At 44.4% G+C, this 18,728-nt stretch overlaps 2 protein-coding genes across 4 annotated transcripts in view; one reads left to right on the top strand and one right to left on the bottom strand.

Moving 5' to 3' along the window:
• Positions 1-2,906, bottom strand: part of CHGA (chromogranin A) — a 48,443-nt gene extending 45,537 nt beyond the window's left edge. The window contains exons 1-2 of one of the 3 annotated variants that reach the window (XM_064659017.1): positions 2,719-2,906; positions 2,104-2,150 (exon numbers count right to left, since the gene is read on the bottom strand). In XM_064659017.1, coding sequence (XP_064515087.1) covers positions 2,104-2,150; positions 2,719-2,764 — 93 coding nt within the window. In that variant the 5' untranslated portion in view covers positions 2,765-2,906. The remainder of the gene's footprint in view (positions 1-2,103; positions 2,151-2,718) is intronic. The other 2 variants (XM_064659015.1, XM_064659016.1) reach the window with 2 other exon arrangements.
• The window catches only part of ITPK1 (inositol-tetrakisphosphate 1-kinase), a 236,554-nt gene that overhangs the window by 153,684 nt on the left and 64,142 nt on the right, over positions 1-18,728 (top strand). The window lies entirely within an intron of this gene.

Here is an 18,728-nt window from a genome sequence, read left to right as displayed (position 1 = left end):
GCAGTTTTTGATGCAGCTTCAGAATTGAGGACTTTCTCAGCATGAGAAATAAGAATCTAGTTCAATGAAATATTCTATTCAAGCCTTTTGAAGGCTTCCAAGATGATTCAAGGTCTTTGAGCACAAAAACCCACATCAGTTACCACAGAAATACAGTCAACTCTGTGGAGGAACTTTGTAAGGAAGTGAAGGAAGAATGCAGTCATTCCGCAGCACTCTCCTTGTCTTTTTGTTAGAGCAAGTCTTGCAAAGTGAGGCTTCACAAGGTCATGAAATAATAGCCTGCATCAGGAAATCGACGAGATCCTTTCCAAATGAATGTAATTAATCCAGTGCAGAAACTCAGACTGGATTTTTGCCATAGCTATCATCTAACCATGAGCAGGTAACTAGATCCTTAAGAGCAGTTCACAATGTCCCCACACAGAAACCTCCAAAGGATCTTGTCCTTACAAGGACAGACTTCTCCATATTTGAGCTTGGCTATGCTCAGGCCCTTCTGAAATGTATGTTTGTAAGAGGGAAACAAGCACAATAGTGGGCAAACACCAGAGACATTGTAAATGCTTTGGTTGTGCTCAGCTCCCTGTGGAAAGCCCTTGGTGTAAGGGAAGTCTGATGAGCTGCCCAGCAAAGTTCTGCAGGTCCTGACCACACATTACACATCCCTGAGCTACCCTCAAATGCTGGTGGCACAGAGCATGGTGTGTAGGAAGAGCTGCAGTGCTTGTTGCTGTATTCATGTGATGATATCCCTGCCCTGATCTGCCCTGTAAGACCAGAACTTCCTTCACTACAATGCTGTGACTTAAAGGGTGGTGAAGGCAGAAAGTTCTAAGGCTCCTTCCAATTGCAGCAAATTCAAAAGAAAGATGATTTTGCTCTCAGATAAAGCATGTGTCGCGTAATACCCAGGGAGGGGGGCAGTCTTGGGAAGGAGTCCTTCCTTGGTGGAAGCATTTCCATAGAGTTGCACCAACTGCCACAAAAGTGCCATTTTTAACACAAAGAACATATTGGGGGATAGATCTCACAGGGAAAATCATGGAATTAATGGACTGTCCCACCAGATGCCCAATGAGCATCACACTCTGGCATGGCCAGTTGAAGTGCCTATCCCGCGTGCCCTTCCTCAGCAGCACACCGACCAAGGAAGGCATCCGGTGTCTCACAGCTCATGGCTCAGCCCCAGCAAGGGCTAAGCAGGCTAAAAGTCTTAACAAAGCAACCACTGTCCGGGCCCAGGCACGTCTGACAGAAAATAGGGAGGCATTGCTCATGGCACATGTCCTATAGGTGACATGCAATGGAGCCTGTACCCTCCCCTACTGCTGCCGGGGGAAAAAACATTTTGTGGCTAGAAGATTTCACAACACAGAACATTTCAAGAAGTAAGGGGGAAAAGGCTGGAGTTTCCTTTCTGGACATGAATTTCTGTAGAAGTTTTAATTTGGGCAGCCAAGAGATTGGCTCATCTGAAAGATGGGGAAGGAGGAGGTGAGGGGGGTGGTGTCTGTCACAGATAAACACAGGCAAACCCACCTATCCAAGCATTTAGGCTGCCAAAAGTCTATTGAGAGAGCACACATTTGCAAAATGCAGCTATTAATGTCAGAGGGCATGACACAGATGTAGGCACGGAAGCCTATAAAGGAGGGCTGGAGAGGTCAGCCAAGTCCTGCGCTGCCTGTAGCCATCCAGACAGGCTGAGCAGCTCCTGAGAATGGATTAGCAAGCCAAGAGTACCAGTTGCCTATTTTTCTGGAACATGCATGTTTAAGGAACATACTACACACATGCAAACACAGATGTACACACCCCAAACACACACAGTTCTAGCAATGCCCTTTCCTGAATCACATCTCCCCCCACTCTCTCCTGAGTCACCTCCTGCTGGGAGCTTTGAAAAGCTGAAAGTAGGAGGACTGGGGAAAGGTATACCCAGCCTCCATCTCCTCGCTAAACAAGCTTGTCCAATCCCTCTGGTACATCCTAAGGGACTTCCTCAGGTGCAGGAGCAGGCCAAAACCAAACAGCTAGGTGTAGGTTAAACATCACATCCTTCCTCTTCATTTGACCCTTCCACTACTGGCCCATCCTTACCTTAGTGTCGCTTTTATTCATGTCATTTGTCACAGGAAGAGAGACGGCTGTAAGGTGGGGAGAGGGGAAAATAAGAGAACTTGTTATTCATTTCAGCTGTGAGATGAGTAAGGAATTACTATCCTGCTAAAAATGGGAGTGGAGAAGAGGGCTATCACACTCTGGTAGAAGTAGTCCCTGGGTGCAGCAGCTGGATGTATGCACTGTGCCCCTCTCAGTCTGGGAAGGGGAAGAGGGAAGGGGAAGAGGGAAGGGGAAGAGGGAAGGGGAAGAGGGAAGGGGAAGAGGGAAGGGGAAGAGGGAAGGGGAAGAGGGAAGGGAAGGGAAGGGAAGGGAAGGGAAGGGAAGGGAAGGGAAGGGAAGGGAAGGGAAGGGAAGGGAAGGGAAGGGAAGGGAAGGGAAGGGAAGGGAAGGGAAGGGAAGGGAAGGGAAGGGAAGGGAAGGGAAGGGAAGGGAAGGGAAGGGAAGGGAAGGGCCCGGCCATCGGCAGTGACCTTGCGGCGGCCGCTGTCCGCGGTGCTGACGGGCCGGTCCGTCCCTGTCCGCGGTGCCGAAGGCGGGAGCGGGGCCGGGGTGCGGCAGGGGGGACACGGAGCCCAGCCCAGCCCCACTTACCCGGCACGGCCAGGAGCAGGACGGCGAACAGTCCTGGGCGGCTCATGGTGCTGGCGGGATGGAGGGAGGGAGAAAGGGGCAGAGGGTGAGTCCGTGCTGTCGTGGGGGCTCCAGGCAGAGTGCCGGGGGGGACCAGCACCGGCCGTGTGTATCTACGCCAGTGCCCTGGCTGAGGATCCCAGATGGGGCACTGCAGCAACCGGCTCATTTATATATCCCAGCCCTCGGAAATGGCGTCAGGAGGAAGCCACCTCCTCCTCTCCCCCCTCCCCTAGCACAGAGCCTTCGTTCCCAAGAACCTCCATCGGTCGCCGGGTGTCAGAGGAGCGGCCACACGCCAGCATCCCCCCGACTTCCCCGGCTGCCTGTGCCAGTAGAAGGTGTCAGGCCCCTGTTGCTCCACCTTCTCGCACTTGGCAGGCACAGGAAGGTTGAGGCGTGTTTCCAGAGTACTGCTTTTCCAACGCTTCACCCGACACTGGCAATCTACAGCACCTCTGCACATGTGCCCTCTCTGTATGTACCAGCAATCAAACGTGAGAGTCACTCCGTGTCCCAGCCAGCGTTGTTACCTGTAGGTGGTTTTGCCCTCTCGGGGTCCCCTTGCCTTTCACTGACCACGGAAGTTTAGAACAGGTGCTGAAATTTTTAGATGCCTGTTAAACAGGTCCACAGAGGATGGGGGTCCATGTAAGACCAATCAAGAGAGACCAGAGAACTGGTCACCATGAAACAGGTTTGATGGTGGAGATGGTAAGTCCCGGCTGTTATGAAATATTTGTTAGTAGGATATCATGTGGGTTAAACAGCAAAGGCTGGTGCATCTGTTGCCCAGCTATTGTGACTCTGCAAGCAAATTTTAATAGGTTGCTACCCATTTGTCCAATGTTTCATAACAATCTGTAGCAACAACCTACACTCCATAGTTGAAGTAACCAAGATTACCTGGTTGCCAGTTTGCATTGGCAAAGGGAGAGAGGAAGTAACAAAGTGTACCATTCTCTTGGTCACAAGCATATCCATGCTTCTAAAAGACTGTGCCTCTATTCTTTGTATTGAGCATCTGTCAGGTCAGTCAGCTGGATTCTCTTTTGAAAGTGAATCTAATGCTTCTTTAGGACAATATTTCTTTAGGAATAGCAGCTCAGCTGTTCTGTGCTATCCATCAAGCGACTTCAGAGGTCACAAAAGCCAGGGACTTAAACTAGAAAACAAAATTCAGAAAAATGCACTGACCTCCTCCACCCTGCGTCACTCTGTTCACAGGGGAGTCCTGCACCCAAGGAACTAGAGAGAACCTAAGAGGTCATCTTGTCTAAGATAACAAGAACTTTTCTATGAGACCAGGGAGTATTGACTGCACTATAGGTTTCCCCTTTCCCTTTCCAGATGCACATGGAAATGTGCTCCAAATGTCCTGATATCTATCTGATTTAAATGCATGCTTCAAAAGGCACATTTGGATTCTAAAAGGCCACTCATACAAAATCAAATCGCCTCTTGTCTGTTGCATTTTCTAGTTAATAGCAGAGAAAATATGGAAATAAATTGATCCTCTGAACAGTGTTTTTGAATGGCACTATTGATGGTTAAATGTTCATAAGTCTAGGAAATGAACACCCATGACAGTTCTTGTTCCATGGGGAACCTGCATCCTCCAGAACAATAATATCCTCTCTTTTTGGTTGTGTTGTTTTGTTTTGTTTTTCTTTCTTTTCTTTTCTTGTCTTTTTTTTTTTTTTTTTCACAGACTGTGTTTGTGTGTTGTTGAATTATTTATTGGGGGAGAGGGGTGGAGGTCATATACAATGACCTTTCACTCCTTCAGGATACACCAGAGCATTTTAGTCTCTGAGTCTCAAATACTGAACATTATTAAGTTTGTTAATTCCTATGTGTTCCTAAGAGAGAAACAGATTGGTCTCCTTATCAGGCTATGTTTTCCTAGTCAATATTTACTTATCCTTACATATAAATGTTGATCTTGTTAGGGCAATATATTATCTCAGTTCTAATCCTGTTTCTTATATGAATCCCTTTTCTTCCCTGGGGCCTCTTTTCAAGAAATGTACCAGGATGTGTAGTGCCCATAACTACTTTTTTTTCTCTCTCAAGCTGTGGTCTTGCATACATTAAGTTCATTGGAAAGGAGAAACTAAATGTTTTCCAGGTATGGCATGCATTCTCCCACTGTAAAAGTATCTGATGGATGATGAATTTTTCTGTTTCTTGTCCCAGGGAACTGGATATGAAACTGTTAATCCAGCAATTCAGTACTTCTGCTATTGGAATTTGTCTTATTAGGCACAGCTATATTAGGAACTGTAACAGTAAAACATGTTAGGGAAAGATTTATGTCAAAAGGCAAAAGTGATCAAATAAAGAAGTGGAAGGCATTCTGCCACAACAGACTTCAAGGAAAAAGCAGGTTTGTAAGTCTCTAAAGTAGTTTGTGTTTTATTATATGGACAGAAGTAGATATTTAGTGGATGACAAAGTAATGAGGATGGACATTTACGACCACTTCCAGCCTTATAAAAAAGCTATTGATGTCTATAGAGAACAATTCCATTTTTCCTTATAGCTGCACAATTTCCAGTGCATGAAGTGTGGTGGGAATGTGGAGAGCCATGTACCATTACCCGCCTGCAGTCACTAACATAACGTGCAGATGGACAAAGAGGTGAGTTATTGTGATGAGAAAAGGTTATTTGCCTTCCTAGTCTATAAGTGATTTGAGAAGATGGCAATGCCAGGATGGATGGAAGCAGACACCCAGCACTGTTGCATTATCCATGTTCTGAGCTGGGCAACCAAGAGGGTCAGCCTAAAAGCCATATTGATATATGATCTTCCTCTGCACAAGGTCTCTCTGCTTAGAGATCATGTGGCTTAAGTGCTATTCTCAATGAATGCATAAGAGTAAGTTTTTATTTTAATTTTATTTCGGAATTCAGGAAATAAAACCAAGGTACCTTGGGTATGGTTCTGAGCTACTTTGAGAGCTTTGTTCTCTAATTTCCTGGCTGAAACTGGGTTAAGAACTCACCCGTGTTCTGTGCTTGGAAACACCGACACTGCCTCTCAGACTGTTGTGATCTGTGTACAGATCTGGGAATTAAGGCTCATAAAGAAGAAAAGTCTCATTTTCATGAAGATATCAAAAAGGCCTGAAGCCAAGGCACAGCTATTATCCACACCCTAACCAAAAAGACCACTAAGCAAAAAATAGGCAGCAATTACCACCTTGCATATGAAATCAATTGATAACTCTTTGACTGGAAAACATGAATGTAAACTCATTGCCTAATTAGTAGCAAAGCCTATTAAAACCCCCACATCGCACCTTTTTTTTCTACTTTTCCACATGTTAGTCAATCACACTTGCCTCTCAGTTCACTCATACAAGTCTTGCTTGTCTGCCTGTAAATAGAAATGAGCTTCAAAGCTCAGATTGCTATTGTGAATGCCCATCTATGCTGCTAAAAGGCAATCCTCTCTTCTTTTTCATATCAGAGGCAAAATGATTTTGACTTGGCTTTGGTTTTCTTAGTTAGGATGTGCTCGCACCAGCCTGAAGTTAATTGATTTTCCTGTTCGAAGCTTTACTTACACCCCATGAAAAAGCCCATCGTTGTGCCCAATCCTGAAAGGAGGTACTGCCTATCCATTCTCATCCTTGCCTGCCATGCACAGCTCTCACTGGGGCAGATGTTCCCTGTAGGGAGAAGAGACCTTTCTGTAGTGATTACAGAATACCATCTGGGCACCCTTACAAATAGCTTGGATCTCAACATAATTTTTCTAAACATTATTCAAACACAATCTGGAAAATTTCATACCTCTTCCATGCCATGGTCAGTTTACCTGGCACTTACAGAAAACCCTCATTGATTCCCGTGAGCCCCATTGAATCTGTAAGAAAAGATGTGAAGATGGAGGTTCTCTCTGAACAGAATGATCTCAAACTCCTCAGGAAATTACTGATTGTTCCCGTGGGCATGGTTTTATTAGACTTGTGACAACAAAGTTTGTGTCATGCTGATTCACATATTCAGTAAGATAAAGCAGTTCTGTAAGTTCTAGACTGGTCTAAAACAAGCTCATGAGAACATCACTGATATTGTTTACCTAGCTCTGAAGCTAGAGACATATAGTCCTATTTATTGGCCTGCAGGCACAAAACAAGGTTCATGTGAGTTAAGAAAAAACCAGTAATGACAAGAGGTCTTTGGACCAACACTCCTCTTCTGGGGGTCCATAAGCCCACCAGACTGCCTCCACACTGCCAGCAGCTCATAGCCAACACACAGACCCTCAGTCAGCACCAGCATTGTCCCAGATTCTGAACATGAAGTGACTGCCTGGTATATTTTGTAGAGATTAATTTTATTCCTCATCCTCTTCCTTTATATACCCAAACTGTCTGTCCACTTCAGGCCAGCTGCTTAGTGAACACCAAGTGAAGCACTTAATGTGTACTGAGGGGGATGTGGGTCTCCTGGACTGCCCATAAGGCCAGAGTTCATCTATTGATCAAATGAGCACGTGGTAAGGGTCTTTTTCAAGATATAAGTTAGATGCACTTGTGCTAACTTCCCCAATTCATGGAGACAAATGACAAAATCCCTAATTAAAAAGCAATTATAATTAAAAAAATTTTTTTCTTCTTTTTTTTTTTTTCTAATAGCAAGGTTTAGAAATCATGAAACACATAAACACTTTCCATTCTGGATGCTTTCTTTGATCTCCTTTAGCTAACATTGGAAATAATGCACTTGAAGAGATGAAAAGACAACTGAACATACAGCCTGCTGCCCTGCTGCTGTTGCAGGAGGATGAAGGAAAGGTGTGAGGATCCCTGTACCTACTCCCTGCACGTCTCTGTCCCCAAAAATGTCCACAAAAGCCAGACTTAAGGACTTCCAGGGCACTGCTGTCCCGCAAGAATATTATTTCCTAAACAGTGGCAATAGCACATCCCTGGAACCATTTACCTGGAGCTACGGAGCACAGGGACACAGCAGTTGCCATTCTGGGTTGGAGGAGGGAGACATAGACTCTGGGCCCTCTCCCAGAGGCCGAGATGGGGGCTGGGATGGGGACAGGGTCTCTTCCTGTGTGTGTATCAGGCAGAATCCCAACTTCCAAACCTCTCAAAAATTAGGCATTAGCCCTGATATTTTACAGTGCTCCACAATGTTTTAGTGCTAATTAGAAGGAGCTGGTTTACTTGTCCCTCTGAACAGTCTCTCCTCAAACTTAGTACTTTCCTCAGCCCAAGGACTTCTTATGGCATTAAGTGCCACATCTTGTTTAAACACAGCAAAAATATTTCATCTGCTATTTTTAATTTACCTCTTATTCTAATGCTAAAAGCTGGGAAAGACAAAAGGTCTTTCTCTTCCCTAGTCCAGTGAGGCTTTCATGGATATTTACATTTCTCCCTTACTCATCTCCTTTCCAAGAGAAACAACTGCCATCATCTTGTTCTCATGTGGCTCCTTTAAATCTGGCTACTAGCCAGTGATTCTCACATGTTAATTACCTATAGCATATAATTACCTATGACATAATGCAAAGAAATTCTGGTGCATCCTGCATGCACTAGGACTTTTTTAGTCTTCACTCAGTGGCCCAGAAACTTTCTGGTGATACATAAAAAAACTGGTTTTCATTTTAGAAATGACCATACATAGATGTCTCAGGAATCAGTATCCTTCAAGATCTATGATTCCCTCATATAAAAGACATTATGGAGAGGATAGGGAGGGTGTCTGGATGTTTTAGATATGCTCCAGTAGTGCCAATAGCAGACAGCTGTCTCAGCCTGTATCAGGCAAATGAATCAGCCTGGATGAAGAAAAGAAAAAGACTCTCTCTGTGACTTTGTTGGTCTCAGTTGGCATTTTGGTCCCTTCCCTCCATCAGCTTACCCTGTTTTGGGTCAGGCTGTTCTCCACACAGCCTGAGCAGAGCTTTGGGCAGCCTTTGCAGTACAGATGGTTCCTACCTCTGATGTTCTGTTGATAAGGCAGTTTTTGAACACCCAATTGCAAGTTAATGCCAGTTAATGAATGTTCTCTTTACAGGCAAAGCAAACCTTTTCCTTCTGTACTAAGCAAAGAACAGGAGGATGTAATGCTTCAGGTATTAAATTGTTTGAGGGCATCAGCACAGAGCAGCTTGAGGAACAGCCACAGAATCTTAAATTACTATTACTGGGCTTTTCTTCAGCCTGCAGGAGCTCAGATTTCTTACCTGACCAATGCTTTTTCTTCCCAGGAGAGCAGGGACTGCAGTCCTTTACTTGGGGAACAGCAATTACCTTCCACAGGGCAAGAGGACAGCAGCACGAGGCACCTTCAAATGCAGCAAAGGCCTCTGCTGAGCCCACCTCATCCATATCCTTTGCAGATAAAATGGTCCAGACAGACTCCTCCTCATTGCAGGATGAGTCCAAAGGAAATTTGGGGGATCCCGTAGAAGTTCTCTGCCCCTGCTCCGATTTGCTCTGTTTGGAGGGAAGGATTTGGGCCACTGATGGCCACTGACCTTGCAGAGATCTCCTCTCCATTTGTACTCAGCTAACTGAGTTCAGACTCAATCTCTGCTACCAACTGCTTGGGGGAATTTTTCAGGATAAACCTACTTTCTACTTTGCTGGGGATTTAAAAAAGAAAAAAACCGAAACAACAAAGCTGAGGAAGAAAAGCTGGACCACGCTTACCTCTCTGTTTTTTTGAGAGTTTTTACTAAAATATTGTCTGGTGGCTCTCAGCAGCTTTTTGTTTTATGGAGACAGCTAGATAACCAGAAACATAGTGAAATCCTTTTACGTGTTTCATGCCATGTAAGAGGCAATTGTTGTCATCTGTAACTCCAGAGGAACAGAAATGGAAGGGTTTCCCCCAGGCAGAGAAGATAAATGGGTAATAAATTGACTTTGTATTTAAGGCTGCAGTGAGTACATGACTTTCTGTACTGACAGGAATGTTGCAGCTGTTTTGCTTGACATAGATTCTCATAAGGAGAAACTGAAAGTGTAAGGAGCAAATTTGCTATTTGCATTTCTAAAGAAATTGTTCATTAAGAGCCTGTACTCAAACATAGGTCAATAGGAAGACTTTTATGCATTTCAGTGAGCTGTAGTTTGAATCCTAGGCCTGGCTTCCTTTCTTGAGGTTTGGATGCATTTCCCAGAGGCATGCATCCAAATACCACTACTGTGTTCACTTGGGAGCTGGAAAATCGTGCTCTTCCCAGGACTCCCTTTGCTTTTGAGATAGGGCCTTTCTGTCTGTTTTGTCCTTTCGTGGCAAAGGATAATTTCTCAGCAGTTCTCATGAGAAGGATAGTTCCTGCCTCCCACTGCATTTTTGTGTGATAAAAGTTCTACTGCAATAAAAACAGCCTAAGCTACATTTTATGAGAGCTACAGCCTCCTCCAGCTCTTGCAGATGTGAAAGCAGGAAGCCCGTGTGAAGGACCTGAGTGTCCTTTCCCCTATCCAGCACTGTCACAGACATGCCATTACTCCCTTTGGTCTGTACACAAGTGGCATCTGCTGCAGGTCAAATTGTCCTGAAAAACCCTAATGGGAACCTCCTCCTCCTTGAAAGAAACTGTAACAAATCATCATATTTGACTGGGAACTCTTCCATGCTTTCAGAGATATATTTTGGCTTAACTCCACGCTCAATGTACATGTTGTCCACTTTATGTTTCCTCTGCTACCAGACATGGGGATGCTGCTTGTTGTCCACGTCAGGAGACTCAGCTTGACAAAATCAATACAGATCAATAATATAAACTGATACTTTAGAAGTCAGAGCAGTAGGAGCTTTGAAGACCTCTCTTGCTTTGAATTTCTTGCATAATGTGGAGAAACAGGTACAAGCCTAACAATGATATAGATGCCTCAAATAATTTCTGTAGAAACTCTCTGTAGGATCAGTTCCTTATATAGCAATGCAGCTCCCTCCTTGGAAGTTGACTAGCAGAGTATTTTACATGGGTTTTGGTGATTATACAAACTGTCAGCATCTATTTATACTGTTTTTTTAACAAATGAAAGCAGAAATTAAATAGGACTTTTTCAAACATTTTTTTTAATATAATGATACATTTTTCAGATCCTTTGAACTGAAAACAACTTTACTTATTGAAATAATTGCAGCAACACATTTCCATATTTTGATCAGCTCTATTTATAACTGTGCTAAAGACCATCTCTACCACCATCACCTGGTATGTTTATAGCCATCTGGATCATGGACTACTCATGTTTCTCCATGCTTATTGCATCTATTGATGCTTTATTAACCCTTTATAAACAGTAGGTACACAATGTTCAATAGCCACAAAGAGAATTGGGAATTCAGTCCTGACCTTTGTTCCCACACTCCTGGGTATCACAATCACTCCAGTTTTATTTAATTTTATTTTACTTTAAAATTTTACATGCAAATGCTTCAAACCATCAACCTTCTGGGATTTATTCCTTGACTTAAGCAAAGGAATGAATTTTTCATATTCTGAAAGCAGCTTCATTAATTGGAAGAGATGGGTAAGCAGAGGGCCCCATTGGAAATCCACACTGTAATAGGGGAACCAAGCACAGAGCTCCCTCCTGCTCTCTCTGAAGATGCTATCAGGAGAAGCAGTGGCCCCACTTGCCCCTGCAGTGGGCCTCAAGCACAGCACAAATAGTGTAGCTGCTTGCATTCTGTGGTTAAAGAAAGTTCCCTGGAGACAATGTATTGCTGTTTGATTGGAAGAGTACTCAATTGTCTGATGAAGCTGTTATCCTCAATTTGGCCAGAGATGAGAAAAGGAAATCTTTATGTATCACTCCTGTGTAACAAAAAAAGCTAATTAGAGAAGTCAGACCCTCAGGGGTAAAATAAAACCACCACAAAACAAGACAATGATGGCAGCGAGTAAAAGTGAGCTGGAGACTTGGCTCAGATATGCCAGTTGCTCTGTTTCCTCAGCCCAGAGGCTGACTCCCACTCCATGCCTCATTTTGCCCCACCTACCAAGAGAAAGTGTTTCCCCTTTTTTGAGAGGTATTGATATTTTCATTTTCACAGTTCACACTAGAAATATCCCTTTACCACCGGAAATGATGCTGGAATATCAACTATTGCCAAAGATCAACAGGTGAATAACAAGAAGCTTATTGTCATACTTAAACTCCTTTTTTTTTTGTTAAACCATAACCCACACATACACTCTTGATTTCAATAGGATTCATGTGGACTTTGGAATGATCCAGGAAGAGGTTCTTTGCTTCACAGGAGCAATGGGTTTTGAAACCCTTAGACGCATGTTAGGTGCTTCTTCAAGAAAATACACAGCTCCTCTGTATTACAGATGACCTTCTATGGTGTTTCTATTCCTATTAACATCCTGGGATGACACTGCCGTTTTTCTTGTATGAATTAGTTTGAGACTTTGGATCATTAAAAGTGAATGATGAGTCTGTACTCATGGGAAAGTTCATTTTGCAGTCACTGAATCCTTGCAGCCCATGGTCCCTCCTACAACAATAACTGGATGCTTAAAATAAAGAACTTCCCAAGACAGACGTGCATCCAGCAGCAAAGCCTCCATTTTACTGGCAGAAATTGAAGTATTTTTACCCCCCTCCCCAATATCAATCATACTGCTGTTATCTTAATTTCACACCTTCAATATACAATAATATATTAATTTTGAAGAAGAAATGAGAGCGTGCGGAGTTTTACAGGAGAGGTCTATTGAAGTGCAATAGGAAGGACTGGTTGATGGTTATCCTCAGTGCTGTGGGGTGTTAAGTGATACCGAGGGATTGTGCTGGCCAAGGACAGTGTTATACACACACACTGAGATGCTGGACAAGACCATTCAGACCTCTCTATTTTCTTTGTACAATGCCCATTATCTGTGTTTTCTTCTCTTCTCTCCAGAATATCCTGCCTGATATTTTATTTGCCTTCTCCCTCCTATCCATCCAGTTTTCTTTGGAACCCCTGACCTTGTTCTTTGATTTTAATTCCAAAGGTCTCAACTGCATCCTGCACTTATCCTGAACACCACATCCCCACACCATCCTCACCACACCAGACAATTTTCATCTGCTTTAATATTTAACTTCAGGTGTTCTGCTATACAGTCTTGCCTGCCATAGGTGTCCTCTCTAACCTACAGAAGGGGTACAAAGACCCAGTATGGCTCATCCAAGCCTTTGTAGGAGGTTTGTAGTGTAAGGGACCCAGATTAGGACTTCTGAGCTGCAGATTTACTACCATCTCCAGGAGACTCCTCTGCCAGTCTGCCATCCCTTCTGCTGAATATCCACATGCTTTTCTGTGGTGATTTGGCTAAAAAAGGGATGTTCCAATAGGAACCTCAGCACAGATCTTCCTTTTCTGCTCAGTATTTCATTCCCCTGTGTCTTTCTGTTAGACTGCACCGAAGACAGATTTCCTTCCATTTCCTTCCTTCCAAGCAGAGCACAGCTTCCTAGTGCCAGCCCTTATCTTCATGAGGATTTCACACTGGAAATTTTGCTCGCTAGATCCCAGACATTCCCCCATCTCCAGCACTGTTCAGGAGATCTAACTCATTTTATGGAATTAGGTCTGCATTTACCTCTGGTTACATTGCTTGAGCTGCAGATGGTAAAGATACCTAGAAGTCAGTCTTCCCTCTGTGGTCCTTTAAATAGCTGCCAGAAACACCTGAGCTGCCTTCCTAGGGATAGTCCAGGGAAAGACCTACTTAGCTCATCTCCCTGCTGTCAGAAAACTGCCTTCTATTTTCTAGTGAATCATACAGCTCATTTTTCCTTTCCAGTAGTCACACAGACTTTGCCACCTTTTACCTACCAGCCAGCAGCTCCCACAGTTACTGTCAGCAGCCAGACTAGGAAATAGGTGTGAAGGAGTCAGGCAACTCATTGCACAGTTTGGCTCAAACCAGCACTAACAAAGGTAACAATGGGTTACGTAATGAGCAATTGGGGAAATGTGATACCTCAGTTTATTCCTTGGACAAAATCCTCTTTGTAGAGAGCTCTGAGACATTGGAAGAAAAGACCCAAGAAAGCACTGATTATTTATTTTCTAAAACTTTCCTATTTTAAATGAGTTCTTCATTCCATCTTTTGGTCAAGAGATAAGGTGAACACATTATCAGTTTAAGTGGCAATTTTGGTAGACCAAATGTTTCAGGGAGAATTCACTTCAGTCTTGCAGATTTGGCTCAAATCAACACCTTTTTGAACTAAGAGGAGTTTTTCCTCCTTGCTATCAGGAGGACCCAGCTCCCATGGAGGAGAAAGAAGAGAAACACACAAATTTTAACTAGCTATACTTTATCTCTTGCTGCTCCTTGTGCAGCCTAATTAAACAAACTATGGGCTCTGCATTTCAGCAAGCACCTCAACCACACTTCCACAGGACTCATGAAGCAGAAACTCTACACATCCCTGGCAGGGCTCCGCAGCTGCAATGAGTAAGCACAGAACCCCTGAGTGGAGGGAACTTTGCCAGAGAGCTGCAGGTGAGGATTCACCCCTCTGGATTTTGAGGCTTGAGGACAGAGTAGACTGGGAGGGGAGTGCAGAGCACTTTGATACATATCATCTCCGACACCGCAGTCAGCCATCTGTTCCGAGTTTATTAAAAGTGATGTACTCTGCTGGGAGGATCAGGAAGCATCTGCTAGTGCATTTACATTCAAATCCTCGCAGCAATCCCATCCGTCCTCCTTTTTTAATTAGTCGAACCCACTTTTTGGTGAAGGCACACAGATAAATGCTTCCTCTGTAAACAGGAGCACATATTATGCTAATAACATTAAATAGCTAATACACAGAAAAACAATTAAGTGCAAGTAGCAGCATCTCTCTCAGGATTTAAGAAAGCTGTTCTGACAGAGATCATTCCTGTTTAAAGGATCACCATCTAAACCTGGCTTATGCGGCAGTGCAGTTTTGCTGCTGCAGAATTGCTAATCAGCTGCTTGGGGCAGAAGAGAACCCTGAGGTGATGAACTGAAGCACACACTCTTTGTGACCCCCTCTGCAAGGGCTGGAGGGTGCTGAGAGTCACAAGACTCCCACAGCAGAGTAGTGTCCCAGAGTTTGGAGGCAGATGCTACAGAGCAAGTGTAAATCCTGTTTGGCTGAAGGGAGAGCAATAGGATGCTCTACTTGCATGGTAGAACTGCTTTGCATTAGCATGGCTGGTTTGGAATGGTGAAGAGCTGGAGATATGTTTCTCATCACAGCTCAATTCTCTGAGGGGTGAGGAGGAAAAAGGTGGTGCCAAAGCTGCTGGTCTCTCTGTTAACTCTGCTTGGCACTGGGTGCCCATGGCAGGCATGACCATTCCTGCTGGTGCTGCTGCCTGCACTGGTTACCCCTGTGGTATCATTAGGTGCACAGTGCTGCATGGGGTTGGCTCTCTAGGCTTCCTCACTGGGTTCAGAGCTGGCCTGCAGTGGCAGGAAGAGTTCTCAGGGTGCCACCAGCCAGGGTGATTTGCTCCACAGGTGGGAATCACTGCAGTGGATCACACTTATCTCTTGGTACAAAAACCTCTCCTAGAAGTGTTAGGATCTCAGCATCCTCCTGTTGAGAGGGGCATCTCCTATGTACGGGGAAAGGTGTCTGAATAAAATGCAATGGGAATTATTGGTGGAGGTTGCCATGAGACAAGACTGTAACAGTCTCCAAACCAGGGTGATTGGTGAGCCTCCAGGGACTGTCAGCATCCCCTTGCACCCAGACAGAAGGAAGAAAACGAAAGTTTGCCCCTTGTAAATCCCAGTGTGTGCCCAGGGATCATACCTGACTTACATAGGGGGTGGTGGAAAGGTTCTTCCAAAGTAAGTCTGAGGCATGGGTGGCACATAATGCCTCTGTAACCAGGCCCTCCAAGTAAAAGAGGGGGTTTTGCTGTGCAGAGGGAGAGACTGACCTTCCCCACTACACTACAAAAGGCATCAATAATGTCAATGGCACACCAAAGGCACTGAAAAAGTGGGAATGCTGGATTGTGAGAAGGCTTGGGGCTGTGAGTTGTATTAATGCTCCTGATATAATCTCATCTATCACTTAGAGGGAGCATAAGGGGCAGAGAGGATTTCTGTGTGCTTGGGAACTATGTCCATGTCTCTCTGAACAGCTATTGTTAATAGACAGCTGCTACACAAAATAAATAGAAACCTTTTACTTCGTGGCATGCTGTTCCTTGTCTTCTTACTTTGAATATATCCTCAAGGCCTTTTTAGGCACAACTAGTTATTTTCCAAATCCTCTCTTAGACTTACAGAAAATAACATTGGCTGAAGCATCTAGAAAATGGAAAGTGCAGTTGATCCTACCCTTCCATGAATGCTTGGCTTCTGGCAGAGCTGGCTTTTGACATGAAACACCTGCTTCCATGGTGAAGCCCTTCTCCCAGCTTAGAGGCAGCAGGTTTACAATCCGGCCTTTGTCTTCCATTAGTAAACAAGGGAGTTGCAGATGCTGAGAAACCTTGGGAAGCCATAACTTACTTTTTAATTTTTGTTATTGAGGTTAAGTAGCTTTTAACTTACATTCTTTGATTGCAAATGTTGTTGATGAATTTGTAAGACTGCAGTTCAGAGACTGGGCAAACTGCATTTGGGGCTGTTGGCCTGGTAGTAGCTGTGGAGCAAATAAATATGTACATAAAGGGATATTTAGCAATTGAAGGGCTGGAATAGAATTGGTGACAAATAGTGATTTAAAGAGCAGTGAGTCTCATCAGGCTCAGACCAGACAGCAAGAGATCTGCTGATAAGGACAACAGTCATGTGCCTTGCTCTGTGCCTCTCCAGAAGGGACTCGTTCCCTGCAGCACATTTTGAGTGAACAAATTGTTCTGTGAGCAGCAGTTAACAAAACATGGGTTTTTCTAGTCCCCTCAGACAGCCCCACCACATGGTCTTGACTCCAGAGCCTCTGTCACTGACTATGTGAATGGTCCAAATGCTGCCACAGCACCTGCCACGACACAGGCCGGTGCAGCATCGGGGCACTGTGAGAGCTAACCCTCCACAGGCACCGACTGCTGGCTTACCACTGGGGTCCTGTCACTGAGGGAGACTCAAAAACATCCTAGGTGACACCTGGCTGCTGAAGATCTCCCCAGATGAGTTTTCAAAGTTGTCTTTTGTGGGAGCTTTGTGCTCAGTCTTGCACTGAACCCTCTGCTGGAGTAAAACTTGGTGGTTTCCACCTCAGCCTTGCCTAGTAAGTGTATGCAGCTTTTTCCTATACAACCCCACTGCAAACTGAATCCTAGGCAGTGCTTTCAATTAGAGCTGCCAGAGTCAGTCTGGGAACAAACAGTCCCTCTTGGCATGTTTAAACAGTATTTCCTTGGTAAGACAGCTCAAAGCATCAGGAAACCCACAGTGTCTGCTGTAGTCCTGCATTTATTACCAAGAGTCCTTGTCTTTTCTGTAATTCATTTCTTGTAGCCAACTTGTTCCTTTATTAAATAAACAGAGGTTTCCTTTAGTCAGCATTATGTATTTGAGTTTATCCAGCAATACATATTTGAATTCATTTATCTATCAAAATAAGGGGGAAAGGATGGATTGTTTTTTAAACAAAAGAATTTAGCTTTTGAATTTCTTGGTAAATTGGGGAAAGGATGAAATTACCCAATAGCTGTATTAAGTGAAAAAGCTACAGGGCTAAATCCTTTGTTTGGAGAAGACTTCTCTCTGTGCAGATGTCTGGGTCTCTTCCTGAGAACTTGCCACTCGTTGATTCTGGTCATAAGCAGAAGACCTGTGTGCGATAAAGGGTGAAGGGGCACTCACCTAAGACTGTTATGTGAGCTACTTCAGCTGGACTTACCCCAGTCTGCTGTACCTACAGACCAAAAATTTAACAATTCCCTAAAAGAAGGGAGTTCTATAATTCGAACAGAAGTCCCTAAGAAATGTCCTACCACTTGAGTCTTGAGGGATGTGATTTTCCCCTCATGAGGCTCAGCCCTGGTGCTCAGATTATGCTGACCCAATTTGTGGAGTCTCGACTGCAGAGACTGTAACAGAGGGAGGTTGAGCTCATGCTCTCCTGGTAATTTAAGAGCAACAGCAAAACCACAGTGGCATTAGACATTACTCAGGAAAAGCAGCTGCTCTCTGCAGCCCCTTTTGCTCCCCCAGCACCTATCTTCAGCTGATGGATTATGGATGGCAGGTGACACATCCCTTACATTACCTTCTCTTTTTGCTGTATTGATATCTCTATCCTGCTGTCCCTGGATTTACCCAGTCTCTTTTTATCCCTTCTTGTCCTGTCTGCCTCTGCCAACTCCCCTGGTAGCAAGCTCAGGAGCTCATAGCCTACTGTGCAGAGAACTACCTTACTGGCTTTAATGCAGTCTCCCACTGGTTACCTAGAGATCCTGACTTCTTGTGACTCAGGATTTGGGGTGTATCAGCTCTATTTTCACACTATCCTCCACCTTCATGATTTTGTGAACCCCACTTGTATCCTCCCATAGCCTTCTTTTCTCTAAACTGAAGTGTCCCAACCTTGGTGTTTTCTCCTCCTGCCTCTCTCAGATGCTCTATCGCACTGATGGTTCCAGGTGTTTGTCATGGTTCAGGTTATTTTTCCCTAGCTGCATCACCTGCTTTATCTCTGCTGAAACTCATCTGCCACCTTCTTGTCCATTCACCAGCTCTGTGAGGTCCCTCTGAAGTCCCCTGCCATTGGTGTGAAATTTGACCAACTACCCAAAGCAGCCTAGTTATCACCTGCAACCTGGCTGTTTCACCTTCTGCCATATCTATAAGGCACTTCCTTTGGGATCTTGTTTCAGCTTTTCCTCTCACATATTTAACAATGTTTTGCAGCTGCAACCCTGTACACCTGGGCAAAACAAAACCAGTGAAGGAAGCAGAGAAGCTCCAGATCAGTCCTGCACTGCAGGGACTTTGCCTCCTTCTTCATGAAGTTGTGAGCAATG

Source organism: Pseudopipra pipra, chromosome 6, assembly GCF_036250125.1.
Source record: "Pseudopipra pipra isolate bDixPip1 chromosome 6, bDixPip1.hap1, whole genome shotgun sequence".
Lineage (NCBI taxonomy): Eukaryota > Metazoa > Chordata > Aves > Passeriformes > Pipridae > Pseudopipra > Pseudopipra pipra.
Note: the sequence above shows the minus strand (reverse complement) of the source record. Positions and strands in the feature narration are given on the sequence as shown.